Raw genomic sequence first — 15993 nt, forward strand, 5'->3', positions numbered from 1 at the left:
AACCAGCCCAAGACAGAGAAACTCTGTCAGTTTTATGTGGACCGTTGAAGTGATAACATCACGGATTATATTCCAACTGGTAAGTAGAGTGAATTTAGTGATTCCAAAGGATATATAAATAGTGTTCGGATTTATATGTGGATATTACAATAGTGATTGTGATATAAAGTGAAACTTATATAATAAGTTATTGTATTAGTGAGAATGCAAGTTGTACTATTGTGGAAGTGTGAATACTTCATAGATGTATATTAGTGAGAATACATGGTGTATACTTGCTGGTGTTGCAAGTTGTTATATTGTGGAAGTGTATAAGTGAAAGTGCACTTCGTTTAACCTTACCAGTTTGGAGAATATTCATTGTGCGGGAACTCATAGGGATAGTTAGTGCGCGAGTTCAGCTGTGTTTATATATATATTCCTTGTGCATGGAAGGATTTGTGCAAGTGTAAATGTGTCATTGTGTTGTTGTTGTTAGTTGCATACTCACAAGGTGATACTACATATTGGTGGACGTTGTAAATAGAAGTTATATATATGTTTGATTTTGTGTTCATATGTTTTGTGTGATACTTACCTGATGCATGTTGCATAGTAATCTGTTGGTGACATTGTGTAATAAAGGGCCTGTTGCATGTTGCATAGTGATCTGTTAGTGACATTGTGAATAAATCGGTCTTATACATGTTGCATAGTGATTGCATAGTGACATTGTGTATATATATTCAGTTATGAAACATTGTGTTTATGCATTGTGAATGAGGTACTTCACCTTGCATTTTGATTTATGTACATTGTGCTGTGTATATATTTTGCGTTGTGAATCCATTTAAGGATGTGTTAATTGTTTTGAATAGGACAACTGGCTGTGGTGCAAATTTGTGTTTAACACTTGAAATCCTGATTTATTCAGATACGAAAAGTAAAAGGAACATTAAGTCAGTTGATATTGAAATGGCAGATAATCTGTTTGATTCGGAAATTGCAGTTTTAACAAGTGAAATTGAAAAATTAGAATACAGCTTAAAACAAAGATTTAGGCATTCACTGCTCAATATTGGTCATATTAATTTATCTACGTTGAAAAGTGTAAATGATTCTAGAGATACACTTGTGCTGATTTCATTAAGGATGAAAATGAAGTAACCAGAAATTCTGTTTAGTTTAGGGACATAGGAGCACTTTTCTGAAAACATGTCTGTTCAAATTGAATATTTTTGACAAAGAGACTCTGCCTTTAAGACATACAACTAGGCAAATTGAAAATTGTAGAGTAGATGATAAGATATATCATATTTGTATATAGTGTACATAGAGTTAAATGTGAGTCCGTCGGATGGGGACGTTAAATCCGATGCCCCATGTACAGGAACATGTCACGCCCTGTGCACGTAAAAGACCCCTCCTGCAGATTTCGTTAAGAGTAGGCTCCTTGGGGCCGCTGCAGAGGCAAAATTTGTTAGGGACCTTTTAAATTTATTCTTTGGCAGTGACGCTCAAAATTACAGACGTTAATAGGAAAGAGGTTAATGTTAGAAACAGGGATATTTTGAAGTAGGAAGTTTTAAAAAGTTTTATTCGGACAAAAAGAGAAATCCTGTGAATAGTGTTTGTACATCAGAAGAAAGTTCAATATGTTTGATATGGCTGACTGAAATTTGGACATATAGGTAGACTTTGTATCTACGGGTTGTGCCTTGTGATGTCATCTGTTAAGACCTGATGGACAAAAGTGTAGCCTGACATATTGTCGGATGTAATGGTGCCTGACGTTGTGGTCAGAAGATATATATATAATTGAAGATATATATGGTCAGAATCTAACCAAAGTTGTTTGGTATTGTGAAGTGGCAAAGCGGGAAAAGGCTTTGTCTTGATGTATATATGTCCAATGGAAATAGTGCCTGCACTATGGTAGCGTTTGTGTATGAAAAATGACCACTTTGATAGATGATTTCTCAGCATGTCAGATGTATTCAAGGAGTCATGCGGGACGCATGATTTTTGAGGCGTGGGTAGTGTAACGAAAATCGGTCATAGTTCATTTATTTTGATGTGAAATACCAGTTGTCTTTTCCTATTTATTGTGTTTCTATATTTATATAAGTTTCTCCATAGTTGGAGCACCATCTGTTACTTAAAACACCCCTAAAGTTGGTATAGTCTTGATTTTCACCCCTTTAAGTATAATGGACTGATCCAGATGGTAGTATATAAACCAGCCCAAGACAGAGAAACTCTGTCAGTTTTATGTGGACCGTTGAAGTGATAACATCACGGATTATATTCCAACTGGTAAGTAGAGTGAATTTAGTGATTCCAAAGGATATATGAATAGTGTTCGGATTTATATGTGGATATTACAATAGTGATTGTGATATAAAGTGAAACTTATATAATAAGTTATTGTATTAGTGAGAATGCAAGTTGTACTATTGTGGAAGTGTGAATACTTCATAGATGTATATTAGTGAGAATACATTGTGTATACTTGCTGGTGTTGCAAGTTGTTATATTGTGGAAGTGTATAGGTGAAAGTGCACTTCGTTTAACCTTACCAGTTTGGAGAATATTCATTGTGCGGGAACTCATAGGGATAGTTAGTGCGCGAGTTCAGCTGTGTTTATATATATATTCCTTGTGCATGGAAGGATTTGTGCAAGTGTAAATGTGTCATTGTGTTGTTGTTGTTAGTTGCATACTCACAAGGTGATACTACATATTGGTGGACGTTGTAAATAGAAGTTATATATATGTTTGATTTTGTGTTCATATGTTTTGTGTGATACTTACCTGATGCATGTTGCATAGTAATCTGTTGGTGACATTGTGTAATAAAGGGCCTGTTGCATGTTGCATAGTGATCTGTTAGTGACATTGTGAATAAATCGGTCTTATACATGTTGCATAGTGATTGCATAGTGACATTGTGTATATATATTCAGTTATGAAACATTGTGTTTATGCATTGTGAATGAGGTACTTCACCTTGCATTTTGATTTTTGTACATTGTGCTGTGTATATATTTTGCGTTGTGAATCCATTTAAGGATGTGTTAATTGTTTTGAATAGGACAACTGGCTGTGGTGCAAATTTGTGTTTAACACTTGAAATCCTGATTTATTCAGATACGGATCCATTGATCGCCCGTTACACGTTACAATATTATAGTTTCGCCTGTTTTGGAAGCCCTTTCGCCATGATGGAATAATGTAAACGCAACACCATAGGTAAAGCGGAAGTAATTTAAACATGTAAAACATATATAGCAGGTTTTTTTTCCGCCACTAGATTTCTACATTATTACACATGTTGCCTGTAAGACACACCTATGCTGAATTCGGTCTTTGGTACTTGTAAGTCACATGTCTGTTCAGTTATAAAGTTCGTTGCAGACATGCGCACACCTTTAATCAATAATCTAAATAATAGTGTGCAGAAGGAAATCGTTTTATCAACTTTCAAATGTTTGAATCGTATTTTTGTGTATCTTTTTTTTTTTTAAATACTGTTCTTGATATTAAATTTACAATTGCACTTATAAAGTCAAATGAAGAGGTGTTGGTTTGTGAGGTACTAATTTGGATAATGATTCTCAATTGAATTGTTTCACATTTTTCATGTCGGGGCCTTTTATAATCGACTAAATGGTATGGGGTTTTCTCATTGTTGAAGGCCGTACGATTGCCTATAATCGCATTGAACTTTGGCGGATAGTTGTCTCATTAACAATTATATTATACCATGTATACCACATCTCCTTATTTTTAGATTAAATGTTTGCTTAAAGGGGCATTAGCTGTCAAATTCATGTTTACCGATTTGACTCAAATTCTCATATTTGATTTATAACATATTAAAACGTATATCCAAATTACAAAAAGTCTGAAATAAACAATTAACAATGCATGGACTCGATAATATGTATTAACTTTTCGTGTGCAATTTTCTCTAGACGTCATCTAATTAACCATCGAGATGACCTCCGGAGACTGCCAACGGTCATATAATCAGATATAAACATAAAATTAAATAGATAACGACCACGTGCAACTGGATTTTTCTAGGTCTGTTTGATTTCATATTGTAGGTTGAAAAGTATGTTTATCATCGTTTTTACCTGTATAAGAATAATTTTTGTGTGGATCGAATCAGTCAACCAAATGGTTCATCCTTGTTTCACTTTTCAATGTTGACATTCTTTTCCTTTTAATAGATGAATAATGCGTAACCAAGCTCCAGCTAAGGGGTTAACTATTGAAGGTCACATGAATACGGATTCAATGAGGTCGAATTATTCACGTGCAAGTGAAAAATTCATCAGCGATGTTTCTTAGCTTGTTTTGACAAAATTGAACCAAATTGCCTGCTAAAAGCGAATTATTATTTCACCATATCACTTTCATTAATGATTGAACAAAAAAAAATCATATTGTAATTGTTTTTATTTCTCGTAGCTAATGCCCCTTTAACGTCCAGTGGGAACTATTGCATTCACAATCACGACGAGAACAAATCAGCAATTAGAGAAGGTAGTTCGATCGGATTTAAGGGAAGGAAATTTGGGCTGTCACTGAAAAAAAAGGATTTGTCGGATAGGGTCGGGAATAGCCTTGCAACAGACAATATGTTGCAAGGGATTTTTAACGAACAGAGAAAGAGTACTCACCCTTTAAAGCTAATCGAATTTAACGGTTCCATTTTTTTTTTGTTCTATCTTGTACCTTCGTATTCACTACAAATACAACACTTCAATGATTCTTTCTATATAAAATTAATCGAATAGCGAAAATGAATAAGATTTCTGTCCGTCCGTTCGTTCGTCCAACAAATATTTTCGTCACATTTTTTTTTATGTATGTCGATAGGTTGCTGTTTTGTTTGCGCATACATGTATATTCACATGTATTGGTATGTATGATTTGTTATCAAGACTCCATGTTTCCACGTACGAATCAGTATCACAGTAAAATGTATAATATTGGCTTTATTTTGTAACGTCTTTGTATTGACGTATTGATCGTCGGCTTAATACATTGGTGTCCAGCATAATTACGGGCTATCAGTTCCAAAAACAGATGAGTTAAACATAGATTTCGGCTATATTTCCTTATGTTTGTGATGGTCCTGAACTCTTATAAGCCTTAGGGGCATGAGTAACACGACGTGTGTCACTAATTTAGTAGGAACAATTTATTCTTCCAGAGCACCTGATTAGGAGATGTGGTATGATTACCACTGAGATGAGATAACTATCCACGTAAAGCAAACAACAATCAATCATTTAAGTACGATAAACTGATGATGATTAATAGGACATAAATCTTATCCCTGTTCAAAGAAAATAGTACATTAATGTTAAATAATCAAGCTATCAATATTTGAGCGCACGACATGAGTTTCTTCATCGAATAAGCTTTTCACGACAAATGATATCATATAATAGTTGTGTAAAAATTGCATCGTAATATTAGACGAGTTTCCAATTTCCAATTATGAATCAAATGCCTCGGTCGGCCTGGGGTTTATCTGGGGGAAAGGGGCTTGGGGGGTTGGCGTCATAGGACATAATGAGGTGTGAGGTCAATTTTTTCCGTGAGAAATTGGCATACATGTCCAAGACATACTAAGATGTCGATATCGTCGATATCGACAATGTCGACACAATATCGAATCGATATCGGTGAACTTATACACTCATATCATAACCAGATGTAGATTTTGATGACGAAACCAATGACAAAACCTGATGTTGATATCGTCGATATCGACATCTTAAAACAGACGAAACAGGAGAAACTAAATTGTCTATACAGATAACTGTAGGAGATAAACATTTGGAACATATTTTTTCGATATCGACACGATGTCGTCGATATCGACATCTAAAATAGACGATCTGGGAGAAACTAAAATTGTTTAAATACATAACTGTAAAAAAGATAGACATTTGGAACATAATGTGTCGATATCGTCGATATCGACATCTTAAAACATACGAACCAGGAGAAACCAAATTGTCTATATAGATTATCGTAGTAGATAGTCATTTGAAACATAATGTGTCGATATCGACTTGATATCGTCGATGTCGTCAATATCGACATCTTTATTAGATGAACCAGGAGAAACTAAATTATCTTTATAGAAAAATGTAGCAGATAAACATTTGGATCATTATTTGTCGATATCGACTCGATATCGTTGATGTCGTCGATATCGAGACTACATTGTGTCTTGGACATACGATCATGTATTGATATAATGTTATAGGTTTTCTTAGTTTTCTTAATTTTTTAATGACTATAAAGAGATATAGGATTTACGTAAATGAGACGGCAATCGAAATACAAAAACACATCAAAAAAAAGTATGTATAGGGTATGATACATACTTCAACAATGGACGGGTATCTATACATGTCATACATTATGGCATAAGGATAATAGTTGCGCTGAAAGGTGCCCAGATAGCTCTAAATAATCCCGGGTTATACAAGTTGCGAAAAGATTAAAGAGAAAATTCAAAAATCTTTTATGAAATGTTAGATCCTTACAGAAATTTCAAGGTTACATATTATTCTACTTGTATATTAAAATATTTCTTAGTAGCAAAAGCAACTGCATCTTCTAATAACTATTTGCACTTGTAAACCAATAACGTCTTATTTTCGTCCAATCCAACATACAATTTACTTAAATCTGGACTAAATCGCAAGGCAAGCGGGGAATCAAAACATTCTTTGTTACCATTAGTAACAATAATGTCAATGAATGAACCATCTGGAGCAAGCCGATGAATATTCTTACTTTTTTTGTCAGCAACATATATACATCCATATCTATCTTCAACTACACCACGTGCTTCTTTTGTCGCGGTGTATTTAAATACACTTGTATCATCAAATAACCGAATGCAGTAAAGCTTACGGTAGTTCGTGTAAAGAATTGTGTCGTCTCGCCTTTTAACTATACAACGAATGTGGCCTTTTTTGGGCACTTCAATCGTTCGATTAACTTTACCGTCCATTGTTATTATGTCCAAAACACCATCTCCACCGACAATAAAAGCGTTATTGAATGTTTCTATAGAATAATAATTTTTCTCAGTATTTATTTCTCGAATGGAAGATAAACTGACAGCATCGATGATCAAAATGCTACTCTTTAATGGCATTGTAACTGCGGCCTGTTCATTATTAGGCATGATTTTTATTTGATATGGACGGTTATCTAAGTCCTTTTTCTGTATAAAAGTACCATCATCATTATACTGAAGTATTGTGTTTGCAAAATAGCTACATAAGAGTAATACATTGTTGCTTGTCAATTCGATTCCCGATATTGAGCCAGTTTCGTGTAACGCTAAATAAATAGGTTCATTAAACGTTAGTGATAACACGGCAGGAACAAACTGAGCTTTCTTTTGCAACTGAGAGATATGTTCGATATCACACGGCTGGTTCTGTATAGTTATTGAAGAAAGGGCTGATATAATGTTGGACAAGTCTTCTTTGACAATGTATTTCAGAGCAACATTCGTCGTTTTTATTAAGTTGTCTTGCAGTCTCGCTTCTACTTCTGATATTTTATTTTTCGATTTTTCAACTAAACGAAACAATTGGCTATTAGAACCATGCTTCATAATGAAATCAAGATCTTGCTTTGTCTTCTGCATATATTCATTCATTGCGTTTGCCTCTGTTATCTCAGCATCAAGCTGTGATAAAGTTTCGTCTTTTAGTTTTGCTAAATTAGAGAAAAGAGATTGTTCAAGCGAATCAACGTGTTGCAGTAGACATTGTTTAAGCTTGACAATTGATGTTTTACACATTGTTTCTTGCGAATATATCGACTCTTTGTTATTTTTGCGATTTTCTTTTACTGAGTCAAAAGTTCTCAATAACGAAGACACTGCTTTTGATACATCTTCAACTATTGCTGACGACTTGATTCCACTAGACACATCATCAATTAATTCAATCTTCTCACATGCTCGATGACTTTGAAGAATGCATGTATGACAACAAACGACGTCATGAAATGAACAATAAAAGTCAACGATCTTTTCTGGATGAATATCACAGAAACGTAATTTGATGACAGTTTCTTTCGGAATAACCGGTAAGTCGTGTATCTCGGTAACATGGTGTGACATAGTCAGCTTACCTACTCGGTGAGCTTTGTTGCAAACGGCACATAATATTTCATCACAGTCAGAACACCAGCTGTAACCATATGAGACAGTATCACCTCTTGAACATGGTTCGCAGACAAGTTGATCGTTTGATGCCATGTGAAGTTAACCTGGAAAGAAATCATTAGGAATTAAACCTTGAGTTTCAATGACAATCAGAAAAAAAATACAAACAGGGCTAAAGCAAAGGTTAGATCCTCCAATGTTTGATGAAAAGTCTTGAAAACCAATCCAATAAGACAATAATTAAGACTTTCAAATTAAGCAAGAACAAGGAAATTTAATAATCGATCGTCACGCATATCAGTGGCGGATCCAGAGGGGGGCGTAGAGGGCGTACGCCCCCCCCCCCCCTTTTGCTTGCACTTTTTTTTGTTTTTTTTTTTTTGTAAAATGATTAATCAGACTAGACTTCGCGAACTTTGCCATTTCCCGTGTATTTAATTTTTATGCGACAATTCTTTACTTATAAAGATATTTTTCGCTCGTATTTACTGTAATATATTGTTGATTATGTCAAAGTCATGTGATTCGCTACGGTGGAGTTGACCAGTACGTCGAAAAAAACGTCACTCAGTCATTTTGAAATTCAAATTACAGTAACACATTGATTAGGCTGAGGATGACAAGCATGACGCCTTCAAAGCTACAAAGTATTGAGCAAGAACGTATTGACTTCTATTTCACAATTCCACCCAACAGAAAGTAATACTCTATTACACTCTCATGAAAAAAAAAGTTCCACAGCAGTATTATTTACCTACGAAAACATGTTTAACCCCACACGCCCCAGCCCATTAATAACATTGCTGAATAGTGATCCCCAGTCAGTAAGCTCTAGATATAGATTTAAAGTCTAAGGTACGGACCATTTGATTTGAGGGGGCAGTCTGAGATATTTTAGAATACAAATTCTGACCTTGATTTTTGCCTTAAACAAAAATTCTGGCCGTATGTGGATTGAAAACAATAATCTTGTCCACTTTTTTGCTATTAGAAAAAAATATTTTCAACAAAATTATTTAGCATTAAATGAACATGATGAATAAAAAACGGGCGTAAATTTTTTTTTTTGGGGGGGGGGGGGGGTTGCATGTGAATCCCATATCTGACCGGAATGTCTGTTTCGCCGAACTGATATACTGAATACTTTTTTCAAGGCCCGACTGCAACCTGCCTGCTGGGTGTGGCCTATATGTCTCCATGTGTCAACCGTCATTCACAACTGCATTGTCATTTCCAACTCATTCGTAGCCTTTGATTGATTTGGAACCCCTCACTTCCCTTGTTGGTTGAAACATTTTAACCAAACATTTGGATAAAAATTGCTTGTTTGTCTTTCTTCGTGTCGGTCGTATATGAAATTTCATTGAATAGCCGTATATCTTGTTTACAACAAGAAATCTGTGAGGTTATGCTAACTAACCATACAACAAACGAGAATTTTCCATGTCCATTTTTTACTGACAAATCCCACATCAAATATATTAATTAGTACATAGCTTTGGATCCATCCAATCATTTTATAATAGACAATAAATGGAGAGAATACGGCACCAAAAATGTCCAACCCCTACACTTTAACTATAAAATGCATTTTCAACTTATTTTATGTTTTTTAGCCAAAAAAAGGTCCAAAAAATTTTTTGCCTCGCTACGCTCGGCGAACTTTAAAACTACGCCCCCCTTTCCAAAATCCTGGATCCGCCCCTGCATATATTTCCACAAAAGTGAACTTATAGAAGAGAGAGGTGAAAGATATCAAAGGGATATTCCAATTCATAAGTCGAAAACAAACTGACAATGCCATGGAAAAACAGAAAACGACCAAAAGACAAACAACAGTACACTAAACACAACATAGGAACTAAAGGATGAGCAACACAAACCCACCAAAAAACCGGTGGTGATCTCATGTGCTCCGGGATGGTAAGCAGATCCTGCTCCACAAGTGACACCCGTGGTGTTGCTCGTTTAAGTACCAAGTTGGTGACAAGTCTAATTCGTATTTAAATTTAAATTTAAAAAAACTATTTAATAAACATAAGGGGAAAAATTAACTTAAAAACGAATGATCACTTATATACGAAAATTTTATCTATCCCGATTATGTTGTCATTTAGCAACAATCCTATTGTCTGGCTTTTACACCAATAAAGTCTTATTTTATCTTCTTATCTTAGCATGGGTTTTACAACCGGATGGGTCATAAACTATAAGTGTACTATTTCATACTGCATGTGTCACATTCAGGACATGTATCTTTTTTTGAAAATAATACTTGAGTTTCTTACTTGGTATATTTCTTATGTATAAGGGAAAGATGTTCTGAAACATCTTCCATAGACTGGAACATTTTTTTTCTCAATTACTTTAGAGAGACAGTGAATGTAACATAAAACTAGAATTACCAGCACTATCATTAACTAGAGGCTCCAAGGAGCCTGTGTCGCTCATCTGATATTTTTGTTTACAATTGATGCATGAAATAATGCAACCATTATACTTTTGCTTTAGTTTCAGAGATATAAGCCAAAAACTGCATTTTACCCCTATGTTCTATTTTTTAGCCATGTCGGCCATGTTGGTTGGCAAGCGGGGTCATCGGACACATTTTTTAAACTAAATACCCTAATGATGATTGTGGCCAAGTTTGGTTAAATTTGTCTCATTAGTTTCAGAGAAGAAGATTTTTGTAAAAGATGACAAAAATTTACGAAAAATTGTTAAAAATTGACGTTAAAGGGCAATAACTCCTTAAGGGTCAATTGACAATTTTGATCATGTTGACTTATTTGTAGATCTTATTTTGCTGAACATTATTGCTCTTTACAGTTTATCTCTATCTATAATAATAGTCAAGATAATAACAAAAAACTGCAAAATTTCCTTAAAATTACCAATTCAGGGGCAGCAACCCAACAACGGGTTGTCTGATTCGTCTGAAAATTTCAGGGTAGATATATCTTAACCTGATGAACATTGTAACCCCCATGTCAGATTTACTCTAAATGCTTTAGTTTCAGAGATATAAGCCAAAAACTGCATTTTACCCCTATGTTCTATTTTTATCCATGTCAGCCATCTTGGTTGGAAGGTGGGGTCATCGGACACATTTTTTAAACTAGATACCCCAATGATGATAGTAGCCAAGTTTGGTTAACTTTGGCCAAGTAGTTTCAGAGGAGAAGATTTTTGTAAAAGTTAACGACGACGGACGACGACGACGGACGACGACGACGGACAACAACGACGACGGACGACGGACGCCAAGTGATGAGAAAGCTAAGGCCAAGTTATATAAAAAGGATAACTTCCCATATGACTCGACTGAACAAAGCAATGCACGACATTATACACGCCTGATAAACCATCAAATCACAACCAAATGGTAACGCGAGAAAAAAAAAAACTTACTTGGATTTTCTGATGAGATTTTCGGGTATAAAATATCAATACTATAGATAGGGTAGGTCAATTTATTGTCAATCTCTGATTATTTTTTTTTTTGTTAAATAGAAGAATGTCATGCCATTAAGCTGAATATGTTATGAAGTATTGTCTGTTATCGGTTGTGACATTATGGAACAATGTTGAGATCTTCTGTTGAATAAAATTACCAACTATTTAACAGAGAATAATGGACAAAAAGTGAAGAACAAATGGCAGACAAAAAAACCCAAGTGATAGAGAAAAAAAGGCAACAAAACAAAGCATAGATAAAAAACGCAAAAAAAATTAAGAATAGAAAACAATGAGTGCTTAAATATCAAGAATAGAGAACAATAGGCAAAATGAATAAAGAATTGTCTAAAAAAAATCAGAATAAAGAAATGAAGAACCCAACATCCAGACACTCATTGATTTTAACAGTTTATTTTAAACTCACTGTTAATATGTACCAGCTATTTGTTATTCATTTAATTTTAAATATTTAGCCATGTTGGAATATACAATTACGCGAAGGGTCGATGACTTTTTCAAAGCAATTCAGATAAAAATTTACCTATCAAATGTATCAGGGTCCAACAAAAGTCTCATTCACCGTGTTCACATGTGTCTCATTTCGATATTAAAAGTTGGGGTAACATGAAGTACAAGCGGAAGTAATATAGATTGTACCTTTGTATACATACATACCACTTGTATTCTACATTATTACATCAGTTACAATAATAACACACCTGTGTCAGATTCGTTCTATGACAGCTTCGAACAATGAGTTTGATTCTAGCAATATATTCTTAAATCATCATGCAGGTAGGAAGATAGAAAAAATAGTTCCTTGCAAGCATGCGCGCTCCTTTTTATCAATAATCAAAGGTGAACTTAATTTAATCAGTGACGTACATTGTAACGGGAAACCTTTTTATCTAATTTTCAAATCTTTAAATCGACATAGTCATGTATCTAACATGCATGAAAACTGTATCTTTCCTGTATAAAAACTAATTCTAAATAGTGTAAGATGTTGCGCGTGTGCATGGAAATAATTTAGCATATATTTTTTTCACATATGCCTTGGTCAATTCTTTTATAGCAATTACTTCGGGTAGAGTAAAATCGAAACTTGAGAAATTCTTAATTTTGAAAAAAAAAATACTGCATATATTTAAATAGCAGTGCATGGATAATTATATACACATCGTTATACATATTCAGTTTTCCACAAAACTTACATTTTGTATATGAAGGGTTTTGGTACGGGGCCCCGAACGGGACTCTTGTGGTTTTGTACTCGAAATTCAATTTTGTACGGACAAAAGTGAGTTTTGGTCAACAAAAATGAGTTCAGTTTAACAAAATTTGTAGCATACTACAAATTTAAATTTTGTCATACAAAATTATCTTTCAGTGGACAAAAGTTACTTTTGTCATGACAAAATTCATTTTTGTATCACAGACTTTACTTTTGTTACCTAAATTTGAAAATTGGGCGACAAAAGTCAATTTTGTATGCAAATTAGTTTAGTTTGGGTTCTGTGAACTAATTTGCATACAAAACTGAGATTTTGTCACAAAATTCAATTTTGTGTTTATTTTTGTGTAGACAAAATTGAGTTTTGTTAAACAGAAGTGAAAATTTAACAAAAGTTAATTTTGTATGCAAATGAATTCTCTCATCACGATTTTGTAAGAAGGCCTCTCATTGGATATAGTAACCGCGGGTCTCGCAGGTTCAAGGACATATCATATGGGTGATGCGCTATTCTGCAAAAGTAAGTATAAATACCTAATAAAGTATATATGGCAAATATAGGACATTTTGTACAATATTTTTTATTCAATTATGACGTCCTTCTTTGGCTTTAATGTCAACAAACCCATGTTACTTATGGGATACACGTGATTGACGTCACAATTGAACTTCCGACGTCAGTTATTTTTCAAAAGACGATTTAGAGTATCGTGTAGTCATTTGTTCTCGATAGTAATCAGTTCTCGATAACAATGCGCGTGGTTAAAATAGACGTATTTCGCGAAATCGCACATGTTTTCTATTTGTCGGGATTTCAAGGACAGAACAAAAACTCGCTTCAAGCAAGCAATAATTTCACCATTTCAAGTTTTCAGACATGGTACAACAGTAGAAATAATATTTTCCGATTTTAACCTACAGTACTTTTCCTTATTCCCAAAACTACCCCAACCTCATCCCATCGGTTCATAAATAGCACGTTTTCCCCATAAGTAACATGAGTTTGTTGACATTAAAGCAAAAGAAGGACGTCATATTAGAATAATCACTATTGCACAAAATGTCCTATATTTGACATATATACTTTATTAGGTATTACTTACTTTTGCAGAATAGCGCATCACCCATATGATATGTCCTTGAACCTGCGAGACCCGCGTTTACTATAGCCAATGAGAGGCCTTCTTACAAAATCATTTTTTGAGAGAATTCATTTGCAGATCCAAATTTGCATACAAAATTGACTTCTTTTAAAAAGTCAATTTTGTGTTAAATTTTCACTTCTGTTTAACAAAACTCAATTTTGTCTACACAAAAATAATTTTAATTACAAAATCACAGGATGCTAATTTAATCAACATGTTAATTGCTTACAAATTCAATTTTGTCTCACAAAATTTACTTTTGTGTTTTAATTTCCATATCAGGTAACAAAAGTCAATTGTGTATGCAAATAAGTTTATATTTGCATACCTATTTGACAAAATTCAATTTTGTCTACAAAAATGAATTTTGTCATTACAAAATTGAAGTTCTCATAAAACAAGTCTGTATCACATAGTTTTGTAAGACAAAAATGATTTTGTTATGACAAAATTGAATTTTGTGTACACAAAATTGATTTTGATTACAAAAAGTTCACGTCCCATTCGGCGCCCCGTATTTGGTGGGGTATAATGAATATAGAGAATAATTCGTACAAATAACGAAAAGAAATTAATCATAGTGAATTTAAATAATAGATAGAGAACAGTGAGGTTCTTAAACTGGTTTTAAAATATAAAAATATAAGTAATGTACAGAATATGGAAATGTTCGTCCCAAAATTAGTTTTGTAAAAACAGTAAGTTCATAATTAAAAATAAAAAAGAACGTTGCGTGAGTGAAATTGTTTGGGTTAGTCTGCATATATCTTATGCAAATCGACTGCTTTCTCGCTACTGCAACAGCTACTCCACACATACTGTGGCATATTGTAGGTATGCTAGGTCACAGAAGTTTAGTCGTTACATTTGGAATTTATCTTTACAGTATACACAAAGAATGTCACCTAATTTAGAAAATAAAATTCAAGGACAGGGCCGGGGTCTGATATTGTGAGAATCGCTGCCTTAATTTCTCAAAAAAAAAAACACTTCTAACATGAATCGATCATACGCAGTCAGTACTCATTGGACCATCTAAGAGATTGTTTTTTGCCCAGCCTTTGTGCACATGCAAGTTCATTATGCAAACTTTAAAAAATATATCTAAATTAAGGGTTTTGACCCAGCTTTCAAAGTTCATTGAACATGAATATGTGAAAGTGTGACTAGCACGGTATCTAATGGAAACATATTTGTGTTGTGTTATGTTTTGTTCTTCGGTCTTAAATTAAACGTTTTCTCTATTATTTTTTCTGTTTAAATCCAAATATAATGAAAATTATAAAAAGTGTGTTAACGTCTTTTAGATAATAATTGTAGGAGAGATTTGATCATGCATACCAACATTTTAGTGAGTTGTTTAATGGGATTTTGCATGGGCTTTCTTTTTGCAGGTCCGAGAAGCATATGAATGTCTGCCAAAATCTATGCATTTTAATGAATACGCAAAAAAGTGGCTTTTCTATGACGTCACAACTATTGTTATTGTAAAGTCGTTGATTCTTATCTCTCCGTTTTCATGTTGGTTTTATTTCAACTTTAAAACTACTAATGCCCTTATGGACCCTGGACTTTCTTATCTCTTTTGTATTCTATTTTATATGCAATCCTTCTAATCTATGATTCGATAGAGAAGTACAGTCAAATGTATCATATGTTCAAAATACGAATAAAGATGATGTGGAGTATACTTCAATGACACAGCAAACCAATCAAAGTGGTCAACCTAGAGGTCATCACAGTCAATAATCGCAGTCTTTACAAAAAGACAGGTTTCTGTACAACATATCGAGCTCTAAATCGTCCCGAGTATAAAAAAATGTTTAGAATCAATTAAACAGAAACTATTAAAGATCTGTCATCAACACCAAGTTCTCCAAATAACAGAGAGAAAAAAAAAACATTTAAGAATTGAATGCTTCTTTTTGTAATTCTATTAGATTGTAAAAACG

General features: G+C 33.9%; 1 protein-coding gene across 1 annotated transcript; it reads right to left on the reverse strand.

The window, feature by feature from the left end:
• Nucleotides 1-6519: 6519 nt before the first annotated feature.
• On the reverse strand, nt 6520-12764 carry LOC127711286 (uncharacterized). The gene is made up of 2 exons (XM_052217281.1): nt 12382-12764; nt 6520-8307 (listed from the first exon to the last, which is right to left on the reverse strand). Exon 2 carries the CDS (start codon nt 8294-8296, stop codon nt 6638-6640), a length of 1659 nt encoding a protein of 552 aa, XP_052073241.1. The 5' UTR covers nt 8297-8307; nt 12382-12764; the 3' UTR covers nt 6520-6637.
• Between the last annotated feature and the right edge of the window lie 3229 nt (nt 12765-15993).

Source organism: Mytilus californianus, unplaced genomic scaffold, assembly GCF_021869535.1.
Source record: "Mytilus californianus isolate M0D057914Y unplaced genomic scaffold, xbMytCali1.0.p SCAF_8, whole genome shotgun sequence".
Lineage (NCBI taxonomy): Eukaryota > Metazoa > Mollusca > Bivalvia > Mytilida > Mytilidae > Mytilus > Mytilus californianus.